Genomic DNA, 27,814 nt, shown 5'->3' on the forward strand with positions numbered 1-27,814 from the left:
CTCCCCTAGAAGAATATGGAACAAAAATTAGAAGTGCTGCTAGCACATTTATGAGGTTGAGCTTCCAAGGAGATACCTTTTAAATGGAGCCACCAGCAAAAGATCCATGATGGATCTGACATTTGAGAAGATGCTTGGCAGAAAGGGAGGAGATGATGGACGAAGGTAGTTCAGGTGGAAGGCCCAGTGTGAGCAAAGCCACAGCAGCAGCAAAGCATGAGGAAGGTGAGGGGAACCTAGACTATGCTGTAGGGGACCATTGCAGAGTTGTGGTTGATAAGGCTGCAAAAATGGGCTGGGACTCATTTATGAAGGAATTTGGACTTTTACTCTTATAGACAATGGGGGAGCCACTGCAGCTTTCTGAGCAGGACAGCGATGTTGTCAGGGACTGTTTTCTTGTTGATGAATCTAGCAGTGCTAGAGAGGGAGGGTTGAAGTGAGAGAGAACTCATAACCCACTAGAAGTGGGTTATGAGAATTACAGAGAGATGAGGCCCTGATATGGATCAAAGACAGTGAGGATGAAGGAGAGAAGGTTGGCGGGAAAATATTACAGAGGAATATGGTGGGATGTAAGGGACCGTGTTGGGGATGGGGTGGGAGAGGTGATAAAGGTTAAGAAGGAGTCCCAAAGCCATTGAGGGCTTAGGTAGGGAGAAAAGGCATCAGAGACATTTCAAGAAGGAGCCGCTTTAGGAAGGAAGACCCGATGGCTTGTATTTCAGGAATCAGAGGAAGGCAGACAAGCTTTTCCATGGGGCAGTGTTTCCCAGCCTAGGTACTATTGATATATTGGGCCAGACAATTTTTTGTTGTGGGGGCCTGTCCTGGGCATTGTAGGACGTGTGGCAGCATCCCTGGCCTTTATCCACTAGGTGCCAGTAGCACAACCCCCCAGGTTGTGATAACATAAATATCTTTGAACATTGTCAAATATCCCCTGAGGGCAAAATCACCCCTAGTGGAGAACATTGTTGTAGGGGAAGTCTTCTCCTCATGAGAAAAGCTGTAGGAGGAGTCGGGGAACCTGAGCTACACTTCCCAGGGGACTCTGTGGATCTGCGTCAGGAATTTTGACTATGGATGAGAAAGGACGGGAAGTTGGTAGAAAGAGGTGGCTGCCAGATGTGTCATCATGAGCTGGCCCCAGGGTGCCCAGATAGAACACCCCCCATTGTCTTTCATATCTTCAGTGAAAGCGTAATGAAATGCTAGTCACGCTGGAATATTGTGGAGAAAAAGAAAGTGTGATTTTCAAAGTAGGGTAGAACTGAGGCCAAGAGGACCCAGGAGTCCAAATGAAAAGAGGTAGGAGAAAGAGAGACACAGAAATCATAGGCTCCAGGGACTCGCCAGGACCCAGAATCCACATTTACTTCTGTCAAGTTTACCAAAATCTCTGAGAAAAGGGAGATGATAACAATTTGGTGCCTTTAAAAAAATCTCCGAGTTTAAATCAGAAACACATTTTCTTAAGCATACTAGTCATTCATTAAAATTTCTCCTAACTTTGAGATCAGTAATGATACTACTGGACAGTCCTGCTAATGAAAGAATCTAAATATTCCCAAGGATATTGAGATAGCTGTACAACTTTCGGCAAGTTAGTTACTTTCTCTGGGCCTCCATTTCTTCGTCTTCATTAATTCCATCTAAATGGAATTAATAATTTCTATCTCATATCCCTGCTATGAAAATTAAATAAGACATATGAAATGCCTGCCACATAGTAGGCTTTCAATTATTGTCTGTGTATCTATCCATCATCTATTTACCTACCTATCTATCCATCCATCTTTATTAATTTTTTTTATTGTTTGTTTTTTGTTTTCAAAATGTCAGACTTGGCAGTTTTATTTTTTTATTTTTTTATTATTATTATATTTTAAGTTCTAGGGTGCATGTGCACAATGTGCAGGTTTGTTACATATGTATACATGTGCCATGTTGCTGTGCTGCACCAATTAACTCGTCATTTACATTAAGTATATCTCCTAATGCTATCCCTCTCCACCCTCCCCACAATAGGACCCGGTGTGTGATATTCCCCTTCCTGTGTCCAAGTGATCTCATTGTTCAATTCCCACCTATGAGTGAGAACATGTGGTGTTTGATTTTCTGTTCTTGCGATAGTTTGCTGAGAATGATGGTTTCCAGCTGCATCCATGTCCCTACAAAGGACACCCCAACTCTTAATTTAATTTAATTTATGTCTTGGAGAGTAAGAAATTATATGCAGGTATGGTACCATTAGCCCAGTTGTGTGGTTCTATTGACATCTGACATTATAATTCTAGAGAGTGCTTCTGGAGATGTCTATTTAAGACATCTGGCCCCCTCAAGAAACAGATATGCTGGATCTTGATGATAGCCAGTGTCTGTATGAAAAGTGGAAAGTCCATTGAATTACACATATATTTCAGGATTTAGATGTTTGGCAATATATAGTAGAACTTTCATGTAACTGTTGGCATTTCCTACATTTTTCTGAGTGCTTTATGTCTGAGTTGATATGACAATATTAGCCTTGTTTCAGTCTTGTGAAATAGATTGATCTGACCTCAGAAGTTCCAAGAGATACCGGAAAAGACCAGGAATTCTAGAACTGCATCGTGGTTTGGTTTTTGTCTCTGTTTGAAAATAAGACCTCTTTGCTAAGCTGTTGTTGGTTAAATATCTTCTTTTCCTTAACCACATGGATATTGTTTTTCAAAAGGTCTAAAGGGCAGTGACCTTTGGTGTCTGGAACATTTTTAGAGTATTTAGGTAATCAATACTCTGGTTACTATTTAACCACATTTGAAAGAGAATCAATTGAGTTCTGTGCGAATTTGTGTGTATCTGGGTGAGTTTCTAACATCAGATAGATCTTACAGGTCCCAGCCTGTAGACATCTTTTACTCCAATTTCCTGAATAGATAGTTTTATTCCTTCAAGGTAATATAGCGCGGTGGCTTCTGGCTGAGATGTTTGCTGTTGTTTTCTTCATCTTGTCTTTGATGACTTGTCAGCCTGGGGTAACTGCACAGGAGAAGGTGAACCAGTAAGTGGGCCATATGTCTCTGCAAAACTTGCACATAGGAATCGCCTGCTGGGGAACTAAGACACTTTTATGTTTGCAGCAGAGGCTGTGTTGGAATGGAAAATAACCTCTTTTCATGTTATTGCTACTCCCGTGGAGGAGGATGGGACAGTGAAAAGACCGTGCTAAATTGGCCTACGTGTAAATCACAGCTCTAATGCTTAGAAGCTGAGTAATTCAGGGTAAATCATTTAATCTGTTTGATCCTTAGTTTCCCTAGCTGTAAAATGAGAATAATAATACCTCTTCTATAAGAGTTAATGTAGATAAAATAAGATCCTGAATATAAAATGTACTCAGCTTATAGTAGACACTTAATAAATGATAGTTCTCCTGAGTGGTGCTGAACAGTTAACTTAACCCCTACTTTCTTATCTGTAAAAGAGCTTCATAAGAGTACCTGTCTCATAGTTTTGAGGGAGGATAAAATTAGATAATGTGTTCAAAATCACTTTGGGGGAGGCAAAGGACTATAGAGATGCTGGGTCATTTAATTCTAAAACTGACTTTATCTTTTGCTATGGGATAATAGAGGGAGGTGATATAGTTTCATATGTACATTGCATTTTACCCATTCTATTTTCTTGAGATTTCCAACCTAGCTTCATGAGTTTTTTTTTTTTTTTTGTATCTTAATATTAAATATTTTGTGGAGCCTAAGCAGTCCTTTATTTCACCTTTGGGATAGCTTTAAAGCAATCCCTTTCTCCCAAACATTAAAGATGTTAAATAGAATTATTTAATTATAATTCTTGATAGATGATGCAATTTTGAATCATTAGTGCTTTTAAATGCTAGAGCAAGTGAGAGTTCCTTTAAGTAACAGTTCAGAAGGGAGGAAAGCATTTTTAAAAGCAGTTAATCTGTAACTTGTATTTAAAGGAAATACAATTTTGAAATCAGAAAATTCATCTCTAATAATTAGAAGATAAAGCAAGAGAACTGTGGTAAAGGAAATCTCCGCCGAGATATTCTTAATTATAAAAGCTTATCATTGTAATCCTTTTTGAAAATGAACAAAGAGTCTTGATGTTTGATGAACTTATCAAACAAGACAGACCAGTGAAGAGGCAAATTTCAAGTCAAGGCAAAATAGAACCAATTAAATACTTTACAAAGTGCTGAAGAAGGAAATCATGAGGTCTTTGTATCTAATACCAGTGTGTCTGACACTGACTTTGAAAGTGAAAAGCTACATGGTGAAAAGATTTTATTAGGTTCAAATTCTGGCACTGACATTTACTAGCTGTCTGATCTCAGGCAAGTTATTTAATTTTTCCAAGCTTCATTTTCCTCACCTGTAAAATGGGAGGAAAGAAAGAACAAAAATTAAATGCATGAAAGTACTTAGATCAATACCTATTACCTATTACCTAGCAAGTGTTCAGTGAAAGCTGTTACCAGTGCTTTGTGTGATTGTTATTGTTATTTTTTGGTATTTTCATTCTCTTGATGGTTGACAATAATCAGACAGAACAAATTTATAATATACCAGTTGGCATGGATCTTTCTGATCAGTCAGAGATTTTAAACTTTATTTTTAAGTAATAGCACTCTTTTCCCCTGCAAAATAAAATTTCACATGAGCTCTAACATTGAAAACAGATAATATATAGATTTACATTTTAATGGCACACATTTATTTTATAAGTCCATGTTTAACGTTTGCTCATTATAAAATCTTAATTAAAAGTATGTATTTGAAAAAAAAATTTTAAAACAATGGTGATGGAAGGAAGTTATAATCTTCAGCCTCAAAATCAGTGGATCTCTATTACATGTTTTATACAAATAACACCTTTCCAGTATGTATGCTGCTTAGAGTTTTCAAGTTTTTAATTTGCCTGGAAGTTTTAATTGCAATTCTTTTAATGTATTGGGATTTGGTTTTTACTATGAGTGTGGCCAACCTTAGTGAATATTCCATACGCTCAAAAAAGTGCATTATTCTGTTGTTCAGTGTAGTTCCAAGTCAATTAAGTCAAGCTGATTGTTAATCTCACTCAAGTTTTCATCTTGTTCTATTGATTACTGAGAAAAGAATCTTGCAATCTCCAACTGTATTTGTGGATTTGCCTACTTACAGTTCTATCAGTTTTAGCTCCATGTATTTTAAAGCTATGTTATTAAATACACACACACACATATCTAGAATTATTCTGACTGCTTGATAATTTACCCCCTTATTATCATGAAAGGCTTCCATTACCCCAAGGACAATGGTCCTTGTTCTACAACCTATTTCATTTATCATTAATACATATAGTTATCCTTGCTTTCTTATGATCTGTATGTGCATGGCAAATCTTTTTCTATTATTTTATTTTAACTTATATGACTATATTTAAAAATATAATTCATGTGAACATACATAGATGAGGCTTTCTTTAGCTAGTCTCACAACCTCTGTCTTTTAATTATAGTAATTAGACCATTTACATCAAATATAATTATTGATAAACTTGGGCTTGAGTTCACCATTTTACTATTTGTTTTCTATTTGTCCCATGTCTTATTTGTTTCTATTTTCTTCTTTTTTGGGCCATCTTTTAGATTTATATTTTTCTAATTCCAAGGTGATATGGTTTTGTGGGTTTATAGTTTTCATCAAATTTGAAAATTTTTGCAATGATTCATTCATATATGTTTTCTGCCCCATACATTCTCATCTCTCTTTCTGATAGTCCAATTACAGAGATGCTAGCCTGCTGGATAAAGTCCCTCAGGTCACTGATGCTCTTTCTTTTTTTTGTTGTTGGCGGTTTATTTTCTGTTTCATTTTGGTTTCTATAACTACATATGTATTAATTTTTTGTTCTGCAATGTTTAATCTGCTGTTGAGCCTATCCATTGAATTTTAAATTTGAGTTAATATAATTTTCAGTTTTAAATGTCTCATTTGGTATCTTTTAATATCTTCTGCTACCCTTCTCATTAGCTTCTTAATTCTCCTCAAATAATAGAGCATATTTACAATAACTCTTTCAAAGTTCTTGTATGCTAGTTCCATTATTTCTATTTTGTTGGTCTTTAGAATTAGGAAGGATTTAGTATCTAGCTTAATCCACTCATGTTACAGAGCAAGAAACTGAACCCTAGAGAAAGAAGAGGAGTATTCAATAACAAGCTAACTCTGATAGGCATTTACGAATACTGGCCAATTTAACCCTTATTACATTCTTCTAAGAGTGTTGTTTTTATTATCCATCAGTTGAAGGCCAACATTTTCAACCCAACTTTTCCATTGATGAAAAGCAGAATTCCTTAGGGGAATTTTAAAAACGTGACTGAGGATCCCAAACACAGAGGACAACTATCTAAGCATCTAAAGCTGTTTCTTTTTGTTAAGTGGGCCTATAGGCAGTTGACCCTAAAGAAGTTTCAATCATGATGTCCCTTTTTATTTTATTGCTTTTGTGGACATCAGAGTATATTTACCAAAGCATCTTTGGCCAAGGCCATGTGAATATTTTTAATAGTAGTCCAGACGACTGAAAATTGATGTGTATTCAGGAAACATGAATTTTTAATTAATAAAAACAATTGGAGTAGTGGATGTGACTGAAAAGTGAATCATGTAATATGGAGACTTTTATTTAGGGTAACTAATCTTTAGCAATACTTCAGGTGGCATTGGGTCTGGTCTATAAAGTATAATCAATCTGGCATTAAGTCCTGGCATCACCACGTAGTGGCTATGGAACTTGGGCCAGTTGCTTAAACTTCCTAGGCTTCATTTTTTTTTTTTTTCATCTATGAAATGGAGCTAATACATATTTCATAGAGTTTTTGTCAGGACTTGAGTAAGTTTATGTAAAGTACTTATAACAGAACCTGGTACATGGTAAGCCTTTAGAAAATTATTTTTATTACCCTGTTTCTCTTTTGTCAGAAATCCTTCAGAATACATCTTGGAATGCTTAAAAAATGCATAGGCTTTGGAATCTTTGTTGGTTTGAATTCTGGCCTTGCCACTTTCTACCTACAGAACCTTAAGCCAGTTATTTCAACTTCTTATGAATCGTTTTACTCATCTATAAAATGGAAATAGTACTTCCTACCCCCACAGGGTTCTTGTGAAATGTTAATGAATAACTTAAGATTATATGAGATAATATATTCGAGATACTGTGCTCAGCACTAGGGTACAATGGTGAGCAATACAGTCATGATTTCAGTCTTCTAGAGCTTGCAGTCTAGGAGTAGGAATAAAGTGTTAGAAGCTCTACGTATATGGCACTATGTTAGCATAGGACAGGCAGGCTAAGGAAAGCTATCTGGAGAGAATGAACTGAAGTGGAAAGGTTTGGCCAGATGAATGAGATATGATTAGCATTCTGTGGAGGAAATAGCGTTCTGCAAATACTGCAGGAGAGCCCAGTACATGCTTGGAACTTAAAGTTCTGTATGGAATTCTATGTGCATCTAGCACACAGTGGATACTTTTTTGGATTTATTTTTTCATTCATTCAATAAATAAATATTACAGGTATGCTAGGTGTTAGGTAATAAACTGAACAGATAATGTTTCAACACTCATGGAATTTATAGCGTAGCGATGGACTCAATAAATATGTAACCAAAAATATTATCTTAAAAATTGTGGGCGTGGTGGCTCACACCTGTAATCCTAGCACTTTGGGAGGACGAGGCAGGCGGATCACTTGAGCTCAGGGGTTCGAGACCATCCTGACCAATACGGTGAAACCCGGTCTCTACTAAAAATACAAAAAAATTAGCTGGGCATGGTGGTACATGCCTGTAGTCTCAGCTACTTGAGACACTGAGGCATGAGAATCGCTTGAAACTGGGAGCTGGAGGCTGCAGTGAGCCAAGATTGTGCCACTGCACTCTGATGTAAGCAACAGAGCAAGACTCTGTCTCAAAAGAAAAAAAAAATTTTCTTTTACATTGTGATAAATACTGCAAAGGAAATAAATGGGCCTTTTGTTAGAGGATATCAGAGCAATCTAAAGACAGGCTGATTGAGGGAATTTTCTGTGGAGGTGGCATTTAAACTGAGATGTGAAGGGCGGTAGGGAGAAGCTAGGTAAAGAGCAGGGTAAAGCGGAGGGATCACCTGTGCTAAGACTCTGTGATTGGAAGTGGCTTGTCATGTTTGAGGACTGAAGAATGAGAGTAGCATGAAAGCAGAGAAATGCCTTAAGAAGAAGTCAAAAAATTGGATGGAGGCCAGATCCCAGAGGACCTTAGGCACCACAATGAGAAATTTGGATTTGAGTCTATGTGTAGTAAAACACACACACAAAACAAAAATCACTGAGAGTCTTATAAAGGAAGGATATTATCTTATTTCTCATTTGAAAAAATTATCTTCATTGCTGTGCAGAGAATGGATTGGAGAAAGGTAAAGTAGAAGAAGGTCTTGGCCCACAGGAAGGCATAACAAGGAACTGCTTAAAAGAGAAAATGAATAGTTTAGATGTGGAACCATTAAGTTTGCCATGTCTAAGAGGCATTTGATAGACATATCAAATGGAGAAGTTGGATAAACAAAACAGGATTACAGAGGACTAGTCTAAGTTGAAGGCCTAAATGTAGAAACATTTGCACAGATCGTGTATGAAGCCAAGGACATGGATCTTACCTTCTTAAGGGTGAGAAAAGCAGAAAGAGAAAAAGAAGAAAGACCAGACTGCACCTTGAAGAATTCCAGTTTTTGGAGGAGAACTGGCCAGAGGTAGGAAGAGAGTGAGGAGGAATTATGCTGAAGAAGTCCAAGAGATGAAAGTTCTCATGAAGAAAAAAGTGGTTAACAGACTGTGTGTTAGTCAGTTTTGTGTTGTTATAAAGGAATACCTGAAGCTGTGTAGTTTATAAAGGAAAGAGGTCTATTTGGCTCATGGTTGTGCAAGCTGTACAAGAAGCATGGTGCCAGCATCTGCTTGGCTTCTGGTGAGAGCTTTTCCTTTTTTAATTGACATATACATGCTTATTTTGTTTTATTGAGCACCCAATATATGCCGGGCATTGTTCTGGGCCCTGGGGATATAAATGAGAAAGACAAAGTCCTTGCTCTTAGCTCTCATGAAGCTTCTGTTCTAGAAAAGTATATGCAAATATTTTATATACTTTAAGTTCTATAAAGAAAATAGGAACATCCTGGTGAGGACTTTTGTGCTGCGTCAAAACATGGCAGAGAAGGTAAAAAAGGAAGTGGGCACATTTGAAGGGGACCAAACAGGAGGAGGAACCTTGCTTTATAACAACTAATTTCCATGGGAACCAGCGAGAATGAGTCTGTCTAGCCAGGAGAACCCACTCACTACTGCAAAAGCAGCACTAAGCCTTTCCTGAGGGATCTGTCTCAGGACCCAAACACCTCCCACCAGGCCCAACACTGCCACATCGGGAATCAAGTTTCAATATGAGTTTTGTTTTTTCCCCCCTACTTATTACACTCATGCAGTCAACATGAGTGGGGACAAATAAACCATAGCAGAGGGCAAGTAAAACAAAACCAGACAACTTTCTACTGGACTTAGCAACATGGAGGTTGCTGAAGACTGAGCGCTTTCAAAGTTAAATCTAAAATACCTCTGTTGTATGATGGAATCTCCATGTAACTGGATGGGACTGGCTCAAGATTATATGATTAGTGATAATCAGATTTTAATACAAGCTGAGCCAATTTATTAGGACAACACCCTGGTAATCATCAGGGTTGGGCTTTCTGACCTTCTAGCCTAGGATTGGTAGCTAATTAATTATTTTCTTTTCTAAGTTGCTGAAGTGGCCACATTCTGGGTCAAGTATTTAACTTGCACGTTGCTTATTCAACTCTAGGTTTTAGACCCTTTGCGCAATAAGCTGCTCTATTTTAAAAGGCAGATGGGAAGCATGTCACTTGTCCACAGCCCTATCCGAGTACATTCAATACATTTTTGATGAAGACGGAGAGGTTTGATGAGCATGTGTGAGGTTGACAAGGTTAGAGTGACGCTAACATGTATGCCAGGCTTGTGCTTGAGATTTTACATACATGATCTCACCCCATACTCAAAATAGTCTTGCAAACAATTTTCCCTGTTTTATAGCTATAAGAAAATTGAAATTCAGTAAGTAGCAGAAATCAGATTCAAATGCATATTTGCTGAACTCTAAACCTCTTTCTTTTACATCAGTGTTTCAACTGTGTTACATAGCCTTACAGATGATGCATAAAAAAAGAAATGGCCTGTGTTTCCTCACAAAATTTGGGAAATGCCAGGGTAAGCAAATTAAAATGCAGAAACTCTCTGAGCCTTTAATATGTTATTGGGCATTTTAAATATCCAAGAATGGTATGGTGTATGCAGTTCATCCAAATGTATTTGACCATGGAACTTTTCTCCTCTTCCTCCCCGACCCCTGTGCATATCTCAGGAACTGTACTCTGCAGGGTACTCTTTGAGAAATGCTGCAATAGCACCATATAGAATTGTGCTCATTCCACAGATTAAAAAACTTAAAGTCAATTAAAGCAGCTTGCTCATAGTAGCCCAGCAGGTGAGAGGCAAACTGAAGATGAGAAGCAAAGACTCCTAAGTCCCTGTGCTCCATATTAAATGTCTTACTGATTGAGTAGAATTTTGCCAGCTGAGAGATGCCTTAAAAATATTTTCCAAGATTTATTAGGCCACAGAATTATGAATGGCTCCTTAAGTAATTAAACAATTTATACAGTTCTTTTGGAAAGCCATTTGGCAATATGTGCCATAAGTTCTAAAATCCCTTCAATGCAGTCATCCCACTCTACAGGATATATCTTCAACAAATAACTTGAATACTGAAAAACTGGGGACTCAATAATCCAATTGTTTAATGTAAGGGGAGTGGAACAATGTGTATTACCATAAATAGTTTAGGTTTCTGCTCTATTATTAAGTGGAAGAATCAGGATATAAAATGTAATACTCAGTATGACCTCAATGTGTTATGAAAATAAACAGAAGAAAATATAACTAAATATTCATGATAGTAAAATTTGGGAAAATTCTTTTCATTTATAATCTTTCCCATGTTCTCTGTAATGAGAATGTATTACTTTTATAATGATCAAAAAATGAACTACATTGAAAAAATTATTGGAATAATAAAATGTTGGTCACATTGGTATTGGCTAAAAGGTTGGAGCCCTGTAACAACTTTAATGAATGGTCCTGGTGTACTTTCTGTACTCTGGCCTCCGTGATAGCATTAGCATGTATGCCTCCGTCTAGACATCAGGTCACAAGGCTTTTGAAACTACAGCAATACACCACTGCTCTGTCTAGGCTTTTGCTTCCATCCATTAGTACTGTTTCCCTCCGGTTTGACACATAATGCAGTCTCTATGGGCTTACAGTGACATTATCTTGACAATTCTGTAGTGAGATGCAGAAATAATGCTGGAGTCCTTTCCTGTTCCCAAACCTTCTCCCTATACCTTCTCTCTCTCCTTCCGATTATCCATGTTCCCACACTTCAAACTTTTATTATTAGAACAGTCTATTAGAAAAATGACGTGTGTAACAAACCCTGAGCCATTTGAATGTCGAGATACCAGGATCTAATTTAATTTAGATTATAAGAATCAGGTTCAAATAAATATCTCAACAGTGTCACTGTCTATATCCCACAAATTGGTTTTATTCTTTCTCTTCCCTCCCTATCTCAGTCCCTTCTCTCCCTCCTTCTCCTTCCTTCCTTCTTCCTTCCTTCCTTCCTTCCTTCCTTCCTTCCTTCCTTCCTTCCTTTTTTCCCTCCCTCTTTCCCTTCCTTCTTTTTTTCCTTTTGTAAATATTTACTGAGCACTTTCCGTGGCCTTGGCCCATGACAGGTGCTGGGAACTCTGTAGCAAATATAGACAGTTTCTGCATTCATAGAGCCTAGAATCTGGTAGAGAAAAAATAAATTTTACAAATATTACAAGTTTGATAATTAAATATTGAGAAAATGTGCAGAGATTGACCAAATCATATGAAGGAGGTTTTCAACCAGTCTGGATATCAGGAAATATTTCCCTAAGGAATTGATGTTTATGATGAGAATGAAAGATACATAGGAATTAACCAAAGTAAAGGGGTAGATAATCGGATTCATTCAGGGTTGGGATTTACAGTTAGGTGTGATCGAGGGAACAGTGGGGTCTAGGTGTTTAGAATATAGGTAAGATTTTAAAGTGATGAATCATGGAATCAAAACTGGTTATAAAGGTAAATAAAGATAAGAGGAGTTCTTATTGAAAGGGAGGAAGCTTAGATGTCGAGATAATGGAGATCCCAATGAGGTTCAAGAAGAAGCGCAGTGGGAATCCCCTTAAGCCTGTAAGATAGAAAGACAAGAGGCTGTGGAGCCCCCAAGTAACTATTCACAGGTGATTCATGAATGAATGGCTTGGAGGAGAAGTTGTTTTAGAGAGTGAGAAGGTTCAGAAGAGAAGATTATTACAGATGAGGAAGAGGAGCAACCAAGCAACCAGAGAGTTGGATGACTCATTTGTAGGGATGATGAGCCTCCCAGCATGAGGACAGGAATTGATGTAGGGGGAAGATTGTGAGCTGGGCAATGACGTTTTCTTTGAAGGGATGGGAGGGCTTCTGCCTGCTAGCACCGTGTTACAGATTAGAGCTTCTCAAAGTGTGTTCTGCAGACCCCAGGAAGTCCCCAATATCTTCTCAGGGGACCTGTAAGTTCAAAACAGTTCTCATAATAATGGTAAGACATTATTTTACCCTTTTACTGTGTTTACAGTTGCACCGATGGTACAGAGGCACCAATGGATAAAACTGCTAGGACCTTGGTCAAAATCAAGGCAGTGGCACTAAACTCACAGGAAAGAACACACAAACAAACAAAACTCCTAAGTTTTAAGTTTTACTTAAGAAAGTCCTTCTAGAAGCAGTAAGAATTGTTAATTTAATTAAACCTCAATCCTTGAATAGATGTGACTTAAGTATTCTATGTAACAAAATGGGAAGAATGCATAGAGAAATCACTGAGTATGTACTGAGTATGATGATTGTCTTGAGGAAAAGCAATTATTTGAGCTGTAAGTTAAGGTAACCACTTGTCTTACTACTTGGACTACTGTAACAAATTACTATAGACTAGATGTTTAAGCAGCAAGCATTTATTCTTCACAGTTCTGGAGACTGGGAAGTCCAAGATCAAGGCGCTGGCAGATTCAGTGTCTGGTGAGGGTCTACTTTTTTGGTTAACGGGTAATCATCTTCTAGCTGTGTCCTCACGTGGTGGAAGGGATGTGGGAGGTCCCTGTGATCTCTTTAATGAGGGCACTAATTCCATTCATGAGGGCTTCACCCTGATGACCTAGTCACCTCCCAAAAGTCCCACCTCCTAATACCATCAGATTGGGGATTAGGTTTCAACATATAAATTTTTGGGGGACATAAACATCAGTCAATAAGACCACTTTTTTTCCTGGAACACCATTTTTTCTTGATGAAAAAACTGCCAAACTATGGTTATTTGGGCTTAGATATTTGCCATGCATTGTATAAAAAGATGCAGAGACCCTATCATTTCAAGGAAAACAAATAACATTACCTGTTACTAATAACAAGATTGGAGTTTCTATGAGAAAATTAAAATTTTGGAAACATATCCACTACCATGAACTTGACGAGATCACTGGTGATATTAACAAGTTTGATGTTTAGATATTATACAGTGAAATGTATTAATATTTGTAAGGCACATACTCAGTGAACCATGATTTTCCAAATTTCGAATGCCTGATGTTATAAAAATTGTATGTGGGCACAAGATCCATTCAAAGTGTAGAGACCAATGGATTTTAATGTGACAGAGAACAAAAAATTCACTGATATGCTTTCAGGTTCCACATGCCACTAACATGTAAGAAATTGCCTCTTGTCAAGTTTTCATTTAATACCAAAAGAGAGCATCCACAGTTATTGGAAAAGGCTGTTAAAACACTCCTCCCCTTTTCAACTACATAACCATGTGAGGCTGAGTTTTCTTCATAGATTTCAACCAAATCAATATATAGCAACAGATTGGATGAAGAAGCAGAAATAAGATTCTAGCTACTTTCTTCTAAACCAGACATTAAAGGGATTTGAAAAAATGTACATTTATGGTAACATGTAATAGGTTTGTTATTGTAATTTTAAATAAGTTAATAAACAAGTATTTTTTAAATTTCTCAGTTTTAATTTTGAATTCTGTGAATATTGGTAGATCTAGCCCACTTACCAGCTCTTTGAGGTCTTTAGTAATTTGCAGAAATGCAAAGGTATCCTGAGACCAAAAGTTAGAGAACCAGAGTTAAAGATAGACAAAATTTTCTGAACTATCCCTTGGCTCCTTGTGTGGAGTTTCAACTTAGGTGTCATTATTCATCAAATTCATTACATAATTAGCATGAGATTTGAAACACTTTCTGTTCCTACACGAGGGTTATAATCATGCCATTCTTCACAGCGGTGGCTGCCTGGCTCTCAGAGGCTGTGGTAATTCTAGTGTTAACAGAAGATGTTCCCACTTTCCCCGTGGGCCAACCTGGCCTTGAAGTTGTAGCAGTGATGCTATGGGAAGAGGCTAATGTGGAAGCCAGGCAAGCTTGTGGCTTGTCCCCCTTTCCCTGAGTAGGCTTTTTAATTGGTGAGGGGGAAGCATGGGGTAAGAGAAGGATCGTGGGCTTGGAGATACACTCTCTCACGTCTGTTGGCTGATTCATAAAATGAGGCAGTAGCATGATGAGGAGCAGGTAACGGGTTTTGCCATCAAACCAACCAGTTCCATTTTTGCCTCTGTTGTTCCTGGGCTATGACTTCAGGGCTATTTAGCTTTTAGGAATCCCAGCTTTCTTACACTGTACATAAAATAGATCTAATAATATGTATCTCCAAGGATTGTTATAGGGATTAAATGAGATAATCCACATAATGTCCCAGCATGTAATAATGAAAGTCATCTTGTAGTAAACCTTTCATAAGCATTTCAATACACTTTCAATAACCCTTTTAGGTAATGTTATTTTTAGCGTAGTTTTACAGAGGGGAAAGCTGTAGTTCAGAGATATTAAGTAATTTACTCAAGTTTTCAAAGTCAGCAAGTGGTGGTTAAGATTCAAACCCAATCCTCTTACCCCAGACTCCACATTCTTAACCACTGAGCTTTCTGCTACTTTGGCTCTTCAAAAATTGTTAGCCCTCTTTAATATTCTTCTCTCTAAAATTATAATAATTTGATGCATGGGGGACTGATATGGTATTAAAGGGATAATTTATATAAACCCTCTGGCACCATACACTCTCTCACTTCTGTTGGCATTTCTACATAAAGTAGGAGTACAATAAATGTTCGTTCCTCATTTCTTTCAAACCGTGTTTTACTGGAAGGAAAATGTGCACAGCTTTCTCATTTGCTTAAATTTTGCATCTCAAAATTGATGCAGGGATCTTTCCTTTCTTTAGGAGAGTAAGACGGGCAGCCACACCCACAGCAGTTACCTGCCAGCTGAGCAACTGGTCAGAGTGGACGGATTGCTTTCCATGCCAGGACAAAAGGGTAACCGGTTTTGGGGCATTTCATATTTGATGTGTGTATTAGGCATTCAAATGGAGATTAAGCAGATCACTATGTCTAAGGGCCTGGTGAGAAACTGGGTCTAGAAATTGTTGTTTGAAAGCCATTGTACATGGACGGTGACATTTGTTTCTGCGTCTCCCGATTTTGTTTGTAGGGTAGTGTTGAGTGAGGCTGCAAAAGATGTGTGTTATGGCTCATAGGTAGAAAAGTCGCTATCTGTACATAGGCACGTTTATTTCTGTCTGAGTCGTGGCAAATCTCTTGCCCACTAATGAGAGTCTTCTGGAGAAACTAATTGCTTAGAAACAAAATACCAAACTGCCCATGAGGAGATGAGATAATCCAGGGGATGTCCCAGGTGTGTTCTTGAGAATTCCATTTTCATCTATGGAAAAGACCAACACACCCAATGAACAGAGGTGTGTCTACTTTGTCCATCTAAATGGTTTTGAATAGTTCAAAATGATCCCTAGTACCATTGACATATGAAGGGAAGAGGGATGTTGGGAGCCCTCCACTCAGGCAGAGGGGAGCATTAAAATTCTGACTTTGTTCAGAATCCCTGGCTCACAGTGATAATAAAACGTAGTCAGCTGGGTGTGGTGGCTCACATCTATAATCCCAGCACTTTGGGAGGCTGAGGCAGGAGGATTACTTGAGCCCAGGAGTTCAAGACCAGCCTCGGCAACATAGCAAGACTTGCTCTCTACAAAAAAAAAACACACACACACAAAATTAGCTGGGCATAGCGGTGCACACCTAGAGTCCCAGCTACTCAGGAGGCTGAGACAGGAGGATCACTTGAGCCCAGGCATTGGAGACTGCCGTGAGCTTGGATTGTGCCACTGCACTCCAGCTTAGGTGACAGAGCCAGATCCTGTCTTGTAAATATAAATACATAATAAAACACAGTGTAACTTCTAGTCTGTTTTATTATTGTTTTAAAATTCCCTTCAGACACACATGCCTGTATTAGATGCTCCCTTCCCCACTCGGCATACCACTCACTGCCTGAACCTTGTCTATTAGCACACTACTGCCAAGTTTCAGTGTTAAGATTCAGTTCCGCAGTTTAGATCCGGCTTTGCCTCTTATCTGCATTGTTACTTTGGGAATATTTTTAATCATCTCTGTGCTCAGTTTCCTTATGTATAAATTGGAGTAGTAGGAGTACCTACTTTCTAGAATTGTTATGAGCAATATATGAGTAAGGCACACAGAACCCTTCTCATGCATCTGTCTCAGAATACATGTTTAAGGAATTCCGGATGGTTTCCTTCTTTTATTTTTTCTTTTTTATTTCAGTAGCTTTTGGGGAACATGGGTTTTGGTTACATGGTTAAGTTCTTTCATGGTGATTTCTGAGATTTTGGTGCACCCGTCACCCGAGCAGTATACACTGTACCCAGTGTGTAGTCTTTCATCCCTCACTCTCCCCACCTTTTCCCCCAAGTCCCCAAAGTCCATTATATTATTCCTGTGCCTTTGCATCCTCGTAGCTTAGCTCCCACTTATAAGTGAGAAGATATCATATTTGCTTTTCAATTCCTGAGTTACTTCACTTACAATAATGGCCTCCAAGTCCATCCAAGTTGCTGCAAAGGCCATTCATTTCATTCCATTTTATGGTTGACTAGTATTCCATGGTGTATATGTACCACATTTTCTTTATCCACTCATTGGTTGATGGGCATTTAGGTTGTTTCCATATTTTCCAATTGTGAATTGTGCTACTATAAACATGCATCGCAGTCTCTTTTGTATATAATGACTTTTTTTTTCCCCTTTAGGTAGATACCCAGTAGTGAGACTGCTAGATTGAATGGTAGTTCTACTTTTAGTTCTTTAGAAAATCTCCACAATGTTTTCCATAATGGTTGTACTAGTTGACATTGCCACCAGCAGTGTAAAAGAGTTCACTTTTCACCACATCCATGTCAACATCTATTATTTTTTGATTTTTTAATTATGGCCGTTCTTTCAGGAGTAGGGTAGTATCTCATTAGAGTTTTAATTTGTGGAGTGCCAGCTGTTTTTCTAATAATGATCTCTGCCTTCCTCTTCATCCCCAGTCCCACTGCCCTGAATTAATCCCTGCTTTTTCCTCATCTGAGATCTTGCAAAGTTTGCAAATGGTCATCCTGCCTCCAGACCCACCATTCAGACAGAGAGGTGCTCTGTGAATGTTTCTGATGAGTTATTCAAAATTGCATAGCAGTAAGTGGTGGAACACACACAATTTTGACCTAGTTCATTCAACATCAAAGTCTGAAATTTGTTATTCTACCTCACTCATCTCTGAGAAGTGCTGAAGAATTTTAGACTGTTACTGTTTAAATGTGTTTGATCCCTACATGCTCATTTTGCTCTGACATCCTGTATTAGTTTCTTGAATCCACTGGAACAAATTCCCACAAACTTGGTGGCTTAAAACAACAGAAATGTATTCTCTTACAGTTCTGAAAGCCAGAAGTCTGAAATCAAGGTATCAGCAGAGCCATGCTCCCTCTTAAAGGCGCTAGAAGGGACTCTGTTATTAGGTTGGTGCAAAAGTAATTGCAGTTTTGGCAGTAAGTAACAGCAAAAACCACAATTACTTTTGTAGCAACCTAATATTTGCCTCTTCCAGCTTCTGGTGGCATTGGCAATCCTTACCTTGTGGCTGAATCACTGAGGTCTCTGCCTCCCTGGTCACATTGTTGCCTCATCTGTGAGTCTTCTCCTCTGTGTATCTGCCTGTAATCTCTCTCTGCCTTCTTACAAAGATACTGTGATGACACTTAATGCTATCCAGACAATCCAGGGTAATATCCTCATCTCAAAAACTTTAACGATGTCTGCAATGGCCAGCTTTCCGAATAAGGTAAAATTTACAGGTTCCATAAATTAGGACTCGATATCTTTGTGTGGCCATTATTCAACCTGTTATACATCTTAATTAAATTTTTCTTATTTGTTTCAGTTTAGACAGCAGGTAGCACAAGACAATGATTTGCAGTTTAAATCAGAATAGAATTATTTACTTAGCGACTCAAAAACACATGTGTTTTTAAAGTAATCCTTAAAGTAATTAATTCTGTTAATTAAGTGAAAGACCACCCTAGTTTTTTTTATTAGTGCGTTCCTTCTCAAAATCATCCAAACAAAATGTACATTTCTGGAAGGAAATATTATCTACCAGTTAGAAAAGAAAATTGTGTCTTAATGATCCCAACCACAGGCAATAGCATGGAGAAGTCCCTAAGGGAATATTGGCACCAACCTTCCTGCCACGTAAATATCTTCATTATTTGATAGCAACCTAGAAAATAGGGAATCAATGGGAATGAACCTTATGGCTTACACCATCATTCCCAGTATAGATACTACAGGAAGGGTGACAGTATAGATACTACAGCATAGATTCCCATTATACATTCCCAGTATAGATACTACAGGAAGGGTGACAGTATCCCAGTATAGATACTACAGGAAGGCAATAGTCACCATTTATTAAATAATTTCTATGTACCAGACAATTGTGCAAATGCCTTAAATAAATTATCTTGTTTGACTTTCACAGCCAACTGTAAATGACAGACATCATCATCCACTTTGTTTGGGTCACCCATTAAGAACATGACAGAGCCTTGATTTAAAACTTGGTCAGTCTGACTCCAAAAAGCTTCTGCGGCTGACCCCTCCACACTACTGCCTCCCGCTGAACCATCCTGGAGCGTAATGAGTGACATAGTGGTCACTTCAATTCCTTTTGAAGTAGCCCAACAGCTGGATACAAGAATGATGATGACATTGATAACTACTTTTACTGAGTGTATATCAGAAACCAGGCAAAGTGATGATTTCTTTGCATGTATTATTATGAATCTTTGCAATGTTCTCAGATATATTTCATTTAAAAATGAGAAAACAGGATCAGAGATGTTAAGTAGTTGACCCAGTGATGCATATACAGTAGGTGGCAGAGCTGGAATTCTAACTCAGCTCAAAATGGGATTCCCATAGTATACTTAACTTCATAAACTTGTGAAGATTAAATAACATAAGGAATGTAAAGTGTTTGGCCAATAGTAGGTGCTCAATACATGGTAGCCACTATCACCACTATCAAATTGGTAGCTACAGGTTTTAAAAATCTAATACAATTTTTAGAGTAATAGAGAAAATTGGCTGCTAATTCAAAGAAGGAGTACTCAAAGGCAAGTAGCTACTGTGTCTGATTTCAAACAACGTTGTGTGTTATTTGTTTGGAGAAGCTCAAGCCCTTACTAAACCATATTAAATCTGTTCCTATAAGTCACCATGAAAGCACTGCAGAACAGTGACATGTACCAGATCCCTGTTGCTCATTTAACTGTGAACTCCTCACCCTATAACATGTACAACAGATATGCTAAGGTATCCTTGCACCAGTTTTCAGGCTCAAATTTGCTCTTTTGTCAAAGAAGCAAAAATGGAGTTTAGAATGACCTAACTGCAATATTCCAAGCACCAATATTTTCTTTCTTTGGATCTTGGATAAATACCTTTACAATTCACTCCCAACCTCATTCTCAATGAAGTGGAATTATAAGCACAACATATTCATAATAAAAAGCTGTAATCAAAATAGATATCACGTAATGGCAAATAGTCATCTGAGTTGGACAGCAGTATTCCATGCATAATGTCCTTGTTAGATATTCCATTCTCCTTATGACATTGACTGGATATCTACTCAGTGCTGGCCATGTTAAAAAGTCTGAGACGCTTTCCTTCAAATAACGTGTAGCATTAGTTGATGATAAAAGAAAAATACAGAAAATATATTTAAGATAATATATCTTAAGTTTCAAGCAGAAAATGGAGACAATAAGATCTATACGAGTTCACAAGAAAGTCAAACCTTTGGGGTTTGAATTGTGGGAAAGAGGCTGAACAGTTCTAAAAGACCTCATGGTGGAAAACAGGCTTTAAGCTGTATTTTAAAGGAAGGAAAGATTTGAAAGTGAGATGAGAAGTCATCCTAAGAAGAAAAACCATGAACAAGAGTCTATAGCCAGAAATAAACACAGTATGTTTAGGAACAATGAACAAGATATATTTGGCAGAAGTCATAGTGTCATGTAAGGAAATTATAGAAATGTATTTAACGTGGATAGCAGTTACACTTCAAAGAATGTGAATGACTAAACACTTCGGAACAGAGGAAATTACAGATAAACCCGTGTTCTTGGAAGGCACGTCTAGAAATAAACTGACATAAAGAGAGGAAAAGAAAGAAAGAAAGAAAGAAAGAAAGAAAGAAAGAAAGAAAGAAAGAAAGAAAGAAAGAAAGAAAGAAAGAAAGAAAGAAAGAAAGAAAGAAAGAAAATTGTCTCTATGTTTCCATGCTGATCACTCCTTTATTTGCTGTGCTGAGGGGCAAGAGTATGGGTGGAAAATTAAAATATACTGATATTCTCCAACTGGTCATTAATTACAGTCTCTTCCCACAGAGTTTACAAATCTGTTACTGCTGTTATTAACCGAAAGGCAGGACAGGCCTATGGACAGGTTTGATCTTCACCTCTCCTTGCTAACTTTGCCACTTTGCTAATGAGCAGCTAAGGAGACAGAGGTGGGCAAGAAGAGAGGAGAGCTGCACTGCTCCACAAATCACCCGTGGAATCACCTGGAAAGACTACATGGATTACAATAACAATGTGAAAACCACCTCTGCTTATTGAGCACCGATAATATACCAGTAACAGGGCTGGGGGCTTCTTCACACATTCTCTTACTCAGAGATCACACAGTCCTTTCAAGGGAAAGTGCCATTACACCCATTTCACACAGTGGAAGACAGAAGCTCAGAAAAGGGAAGTGGCTTGCTCACGGGCAGTTGGTCAGAAAATCTGGGACCTGAACCCAAGTCCATCTAATCCTCATGTCCATGCTCTGTCAACTTCAGGACACAGGTGAAAGGATATTAGTCATTATAATTAGGTGAGTCATTTAGCTCACCCACCTCATTGCACAGATTTAGAAACTGAGCAACAAAGTACCAGACACTGATACCTCACACAGCAAGTAAGAAATTGATTGAGGTAGGAAACCCACTTCTTTTGCTGCTCAAATCATTGCTTTCTTACCTACACACTAACATTCTTAAAGGAAGGGGCCTGTGGGCTGAGCCAGGGAGAGAGACAGCAGGAAATACAGGGCTGCACATTTCCTTTTCAGCCACTGTGTGGTTGCTATCCATGCTGCATGTTTTGTATTATTACACATTTTATGTCCTTAACTAGACTCTAAGCTTCTTGAAGGCAGGAATAGAACCTCATGTTTCTCTGAATATCCTAGTGTTCAGCTTCCTCCTTCTACACTAGTGCCTGACACTACGCTATACAGAAAACATGATTATGAAACTCTAAAGTCCCAAGATTGGCGTGCATTTTAATTCTTCCTTCTGTCAAGTGTCTATTTATCTGCAGTCAAAGGTGGACCCAGGGACTCAGATGATGTCTTCAGAGCTCTCTTTGTCTCTCTTTGTCTCTCTATCTCTTGGATGGGTGCTTTTTGCATAATAGGCAAGGCATCTACAATTGTTTCCAACAATTCCAGGAAAAAGAAGCTGTCTCTTTGTAAAAGAAAATCCCCAGAGAGAACTTGATTGGATGGGATTGAGTTATGTGCCAATCCCTGAAGCAATGATTACAACTAGGCAGATGTGATGATTTGATGGACCAGGCCTGGTTCATACCCACACATCCCTGTGACTGAGGAGGTGAGGTCATTCCCACCTGAACCATTCAAGATATATCCCAAAGAAAGAGGGGAATTCCAGGACCAGAAGAAATGTTGCAAATAAAAAAGCAACAGATGTCTTCTAAACGTGCCTCTTGAGTACCTGACCCTAGATCAAGTGCCAAGCGTACGAAGCCAAATAAGACATGGTCCTCTCTTCCCCACCCCCAATATGCAAATTGCTCATAGTCTGGTGGGAGAGATGGAGAACTACATGGATACTCAATTGCAACTTCATATGCCAAGTGCTAGTAGAGAGGGAGTGAGCAACCTGCAGAATATTACTGAAAGATGAATAGGAATTTAACTTCTTCAAGAAGAGGGAACAAAGGTTCTCCCTAGTAAGTAGGAAGACCCTAGAAATATCTTGTCCAAGCCTTTCATTTGATGCTTGGAGGCCCTATTCAACATTCCAGTGGGTGATTGTGCCACTTCTGGTGACACACCCCTGTTTATGCACACTCATCCCTCAAAAGACAGCTTTACAGGAGGCTCTCAATCATTAGGCAATTATTTCTTATGTTGAGCTGAGACCTGGCTGCACAAATCTTGGTTGATTGATTGATTGATTAATTGACAAGAATGTTTCTGGTTCAAAATCTGTTTTAGTACCGATACCGGAGCCTCTTGCAGCCAAACAAGTTTGGGGGAACCATCTGCAGTGGTGATGTCTGGGATCAAGCCAGCTGCTCCAGTTCTACACCTTGTATAAGGCAAGCACGGTGTGGACAGGATTTCCAGTGTAAGGAGACAGGTGAGTAGCATTCCAGCAGGATAACAGCTGTACCTGTCAAAAGTGGCATGTGAAACACTTCCCCAGGGAGCTTATTAAAATGCGTACTCCTGAGCCTTTCCTCTCAAGGTTGCCATTCTGTAGGTTTGGGATGGGTCCCAGGAATCCGCATTTTAAGCCAAGCCAGCAGCCCAAGTAATTTTGATTCAACTTTGTAGGAACATCTGTTGATTCATTTAGAAAAAGATACAATTCATTCATTCATCCACTCATTGAACAAATATTATTGGCCACCTATTATGTGCCAGGGAGTAAGCTACCTGCTGTTAATATAGACATGAAAAAAATAATGCACCTTACCGTGATGTACTCCTAGTCTGGAGACGTAGAAGGAGCTAATTAAGATACTGTGTGATAGCCATGGACACATACATGTGCATGGTCTAGTGGGACTTTCTAGCAGAAGGTTCCCAAATCTGCTTTGGGCAGTCTGGGTGGGCTTCAAAATGGTAGTTGAGTAGAGACTTGTGAAACAAAATGGAACTTTCTAGGAGAAAGAACGTACAAAAGCATGGGGATCAGAGACTTCCAATCAGCCCAGAATGTTTGCAGCCTCAGGGCTTTGGGAAGAGAGGTAGGTGATGGGCAGGTAGGTGATGGGCAAGTAGGGTCTAGACTGTGGCATTTGGAAGAAGCGGAATGGAGAGCCACTGGAGGATACTGAGCAAGGGATTACAGGGACTGGCATTTTAGAAAGATTACTAGGGCTGCAATGTGGAGAATTAGAGAGAGATAGAAACTCAGGCAATGCCCAAGCTGGGGGGCTGCAGGCGGGAGCTCATGAGGCTGGAAGGAAGGCAGAGGCAGTGAGAACAGAAAGAGGATGGGGCAGATGGGAGGTTTATTTCTGAGGCAAAAAGGACTTACTGATTGTGGGTGTAGGTCTGGAGGGATAGGGGAACCCCGGGAGCAGCCACAGTCTCTCCTCTCCAGGTCGCTGCCTGAAACGCCACCTCGTGTGCAATGGAGACCAGGACTGCCTTGATGGCTCTGATGAGGACGACTGTGAAGATGTCAGGGCCATTGACGAAGACTGCAGCCAGTACGAACCAATTCCAGGATCACAGAAGGCAGCCTTGGGGTGAGGGCCTGCCTACTAGCTATTTAGGAGCAGGGAATGATTTGTCTTTAATTGTGAGCATTAGTTTTGAGGACAGAAGGGGGCCATTTTGTAGGGTTCCTCTGGAGTGCATGCTGTGAGCTACTCTCATTGTCCCCAGAGATGACTTGCCCAGTCCTACCTATGTGACACTGCCCATGCTATCTCCCCATGTATCTGCCTGACAGTCCTCCTCTCTTTTAGTACACCTACCCTACTGCTCATCTCCCTTCACCCCAATGCTGTTTCTAAGGCCCATTTAAGAAGCCACAGCTTCCATGAAGCCTTCCTGATGTTTCAGAAAGATAGCTCTTCTCTGGTCCCAGCCCTTTCCTTTCCAATAGCCCTGTTCACAATCTGCTTTGCACTGTAGAGGCTTGCGATAACCAGGACTAATGGTGTGACACAACATAAAGACAATGGGCTCAGGCTGAGACAGAGAGGGGCTTTAACCCCCACTTTCCCATTGCTTACTTAAACCTCTCAGGGCACAGTGTCTTTATCTGTTGAGATGAAATCAGCCTCGATTCTAACTTCTCTTCATTCACCTTATGTTCAGGTTCAGTTCCTTGAATGCATCACACTCTTTCCTTCTGAGCCTTAAGCAATTTGGTTCCTTCTTCCTGGAATATTCTTTCCCAAATTCCTACCTGGGTAACTCCTTATCTAATGTTCTGCACTGAATTGTGTCTCCCCTTACCCCCACATTTATATATTGAAGCTCTAACTCGTAATGTGACTGAATTAGGAAATAGGGATTTTAGAGAGGTAATTAAGATTAAATGAGGTCATAGGGTAGGACCCTAATTCAAGAGGACTGGTGGCTTTATAAGAAGAGAAAGATACACCAGCGATCTCTCTCTTTCCACACATGCATAGCGAATGAGACATGTAAGGACACAGCAAAAAGGCGGCTGTCTTTGAGACAGGAAGAGAACCTCCAGCAGAAAGCAACCCTGACAACACCTTGATCTTGGACTCTTAGCCTCCAGAACTATGAGAAAATAAATTTCTGTTGTGTAGGGCACCTAGTCCATGGTATTTTGTTGTGGCAGCCCCTGCAGACTAGTACACTGAGGTACCATCTCCCCTAGGTAGTCTTTGTAACAGCCCCCTCCCCTGCTCTTGTCTTTGCCTGGGTTGACTTAGTCCCCTCCCATTGCTCCCAGAGCCTCCTGCAAGTCTTATTCTCACAGCTCTTACCCAACAGGGCTGGGGACGTCTGTTGGGGTGTCTATCTACCCAGGCTAGGGGCTCCTTGTCATCTCTGCTTCTCCAGTACCAGAACAGGGCTTAGCTCAGAGTGACATTCTAGTACTGCCACTCTGTTTTTGCCTAGGATCTTGTCTCCTAACTTGAAAATAAACTCTTTGAGGGCAGAGGTTGCTTCTGACTCAGCTTTTTCATCTCTTTAGCCCCCGTGTCAGAGCTTGTCCTATAGCCTCTCACTGAATATTGGTTGAATTGAAACAAATCAGTATGATCAGCTGGATCTTTACAGATAAGGAAATGATGAGATGTAGTAACTGTCACAGAGTGACTCAGCCCTGTTGCAGCCCACTCAAGGACAAGTGGGGGTTCCATGGAATGCAGTCCTCATTCATTATGGTTAATTGCTCTGAGATCACAGCCCACCTACTTGATGGAATTGACCTCTGTAAGTGCATGTAGATATACACACATAAAAAGATGAGAAAATTCTGTGTTCTTTCATACCAGCAGTATTAGTTTGCTGGGACTGCCATAACAAAACACCACATCTTGAGTGGCTTAAACAGCAGAAATTTACTTTCTCACAATTCTGGAGACGAGAAGTCTGAAGTCAGGGTGTCAGCAGAGTGGTTTCTTCTGAGGCCTCTCTCCTTGGCTTGCCAATGGCTGCCCTCTTCCTGTGTCTGCACATGTTCCTCCCTCTATACATATCTGTGTCCTAATTTCCCCTTCCTACAAGAGCGCCACTCACATTGGATAACAGCCCACCATAATGACCTCACTGTAACTTAATTACCCCTTTAAGGACTCTGCCTCCAAATATACTCACACTCTGAGGCTTTGGGAGTTAGAACTTCAACACATGAATGTTGGGGAGACGTAATCCAACCCGTAACATCCATAAAAGGAGATTCTTGTTGATTTCAAAAGTGACTGTAGAATAAACAATAGAAGTGTGAAATATTGACATGTTGAAATGAAAAATAATCCCTTCCTTATTGGCAGACCATGGATCTTCTCCCACGTGATTTAACTAGAAACATTTCAAATACACTTTCTGAACAGTGTGCTTCACCCACACTGAATACTGAAACTAGTAAAATGGTCCTGCTCCACTCTAACCACTGATGTTTGATGGTTCTTCTATTTATCTCAGATCTCAGAGGCCCTTCATGCTCTTATTTTTTTCTAATTCATTTCCCAGATTAAAATGTTTACTTATTGTTAGAGAAGTAATACTTGTTTGAAATAAAAACTGAGAGTTTTCTTCCATCCTCTCTTGCCTGCACTCCATCCAAAAGCCCTCTCTCCGTTCCCTCCCTAGAGCTGACCCATGTTAACAGCTTGGTGAAGATACTTTCAGATTACATAAAAAATGCACTGACAATATGCATTGCATAGAAAATATACCTGTGTGTACTGGGCATTCTAGACATAGGTATATTTTACATAAGTATGATCGTGCTATACATATTGTCTGTAACTTGCATGTTTTTACTTAATAGTACAGTTTTAAGATTTCCCCCAAAATTTCTCTCTCTTTTTAATAAGCATCACATTCTTCTATAACATAGTCAGCAAACTATGGCCTGAAGGCCAAATTCAGCCTGCTGTTCTTACAAATAAAGTTTTATTGGAACACAGATTTCACCCTGCGATGACAGAGTTGAGTAGTTGCAACACAGCCCTGTGACCTGCAAAGCTTAAAACATTTACTATCTGGTCCTTTATTAAAAAAAGAATTTTCAACTCCTCATCTATAGTATAATTATATAATAATTTATTTGACTACTTCCTATTAAAAGATAATTAGATTCTTTCCCATATTTTTCTAGTACAAACAATGCGCTGTGGACATTCTTGTACACGTAGTTTTGTACACATGTGTGATTATTTCTGCATAGTAGATTTCCAAAAGGTAGAACTTCTTTGACTACACCTTTCCCTTTTAACTGGGGCTTTCACAACCAGCTTTTCCAAATATATATATATAGGCTTCATGCTTAGAGGTTATAGTATACTCTTAGGGAATACTGTTTCTTTGAGTTTTTTTCGGTCTGTTAAGAGGCTATATTTATAAGCTACAGGCAGAAACATGTTCAATGGTCAGGAAGATAGAAACTTCAGGGGAAGTAGAAGGAAAGGAACCCAGATTTTACTATCAATAAAATCTAGGAAAAAAATCCAGCTATGACTAGAGGCAAGTTATTTAATTTTTCTGATCTTCAATTTCTGCATTTGCAGAGTTGTCATGAGGTTGAAAGCTAATATATGCTAAATGTCTACTAGAGTATGT

At 39.1% G+C, this 27,814-nt stretch overlaps 1 protein-coding gene across 1 annotated transcript in view; it reads left to right on the forward strand.

The window, feature by feature from the left end:
- Window positions 1-2,836: 2,836 nt before the first annotated feature.
- Window positions 2,837-27,814, forward strand: part of C8A (complement C8 alpha chain) — a 63,292-nt gene continuing 38,314 nt past the window's right edge. Inside the window, exons 1-4 of the mRNA XM_050751602.1 lie at window positions 2,837-3,046; window positions 15,532-15,625; window positions 23,024-23,168; window positions 24,141-24,288. Of these exons, the coding sequence (XP_050607559.1) occupies window positions 2,970-3,046; window positions 15,532-15,625; window positions 23,024-23,168; window positions 24,141-24,288 (464 nt within the window). The 5' untranslated portion in view covers window positions 2,837-2,969. The remainder of the gene's footprint in view (window positions 3,047-15,531; window positions 15,626-23,023; window positions 23,169-24,140; window positions 24,289-27,814) is intronic.

Source organism: Macaca thibetana, chromosome 1, assembly GCF_024542745.1.
Source record: "Macaca thibetana thibetana isolate TM-01 chromosome 1, ASM2454274v1, whole genome shotgun sequence".
Classification (NCBI taxonomy): domain Eukaryota; kingdom Metazoa; phylum Chordata; class Mammalia; order Primates; family Cercopithecidae; genus Macaca; species Macaca thibetana.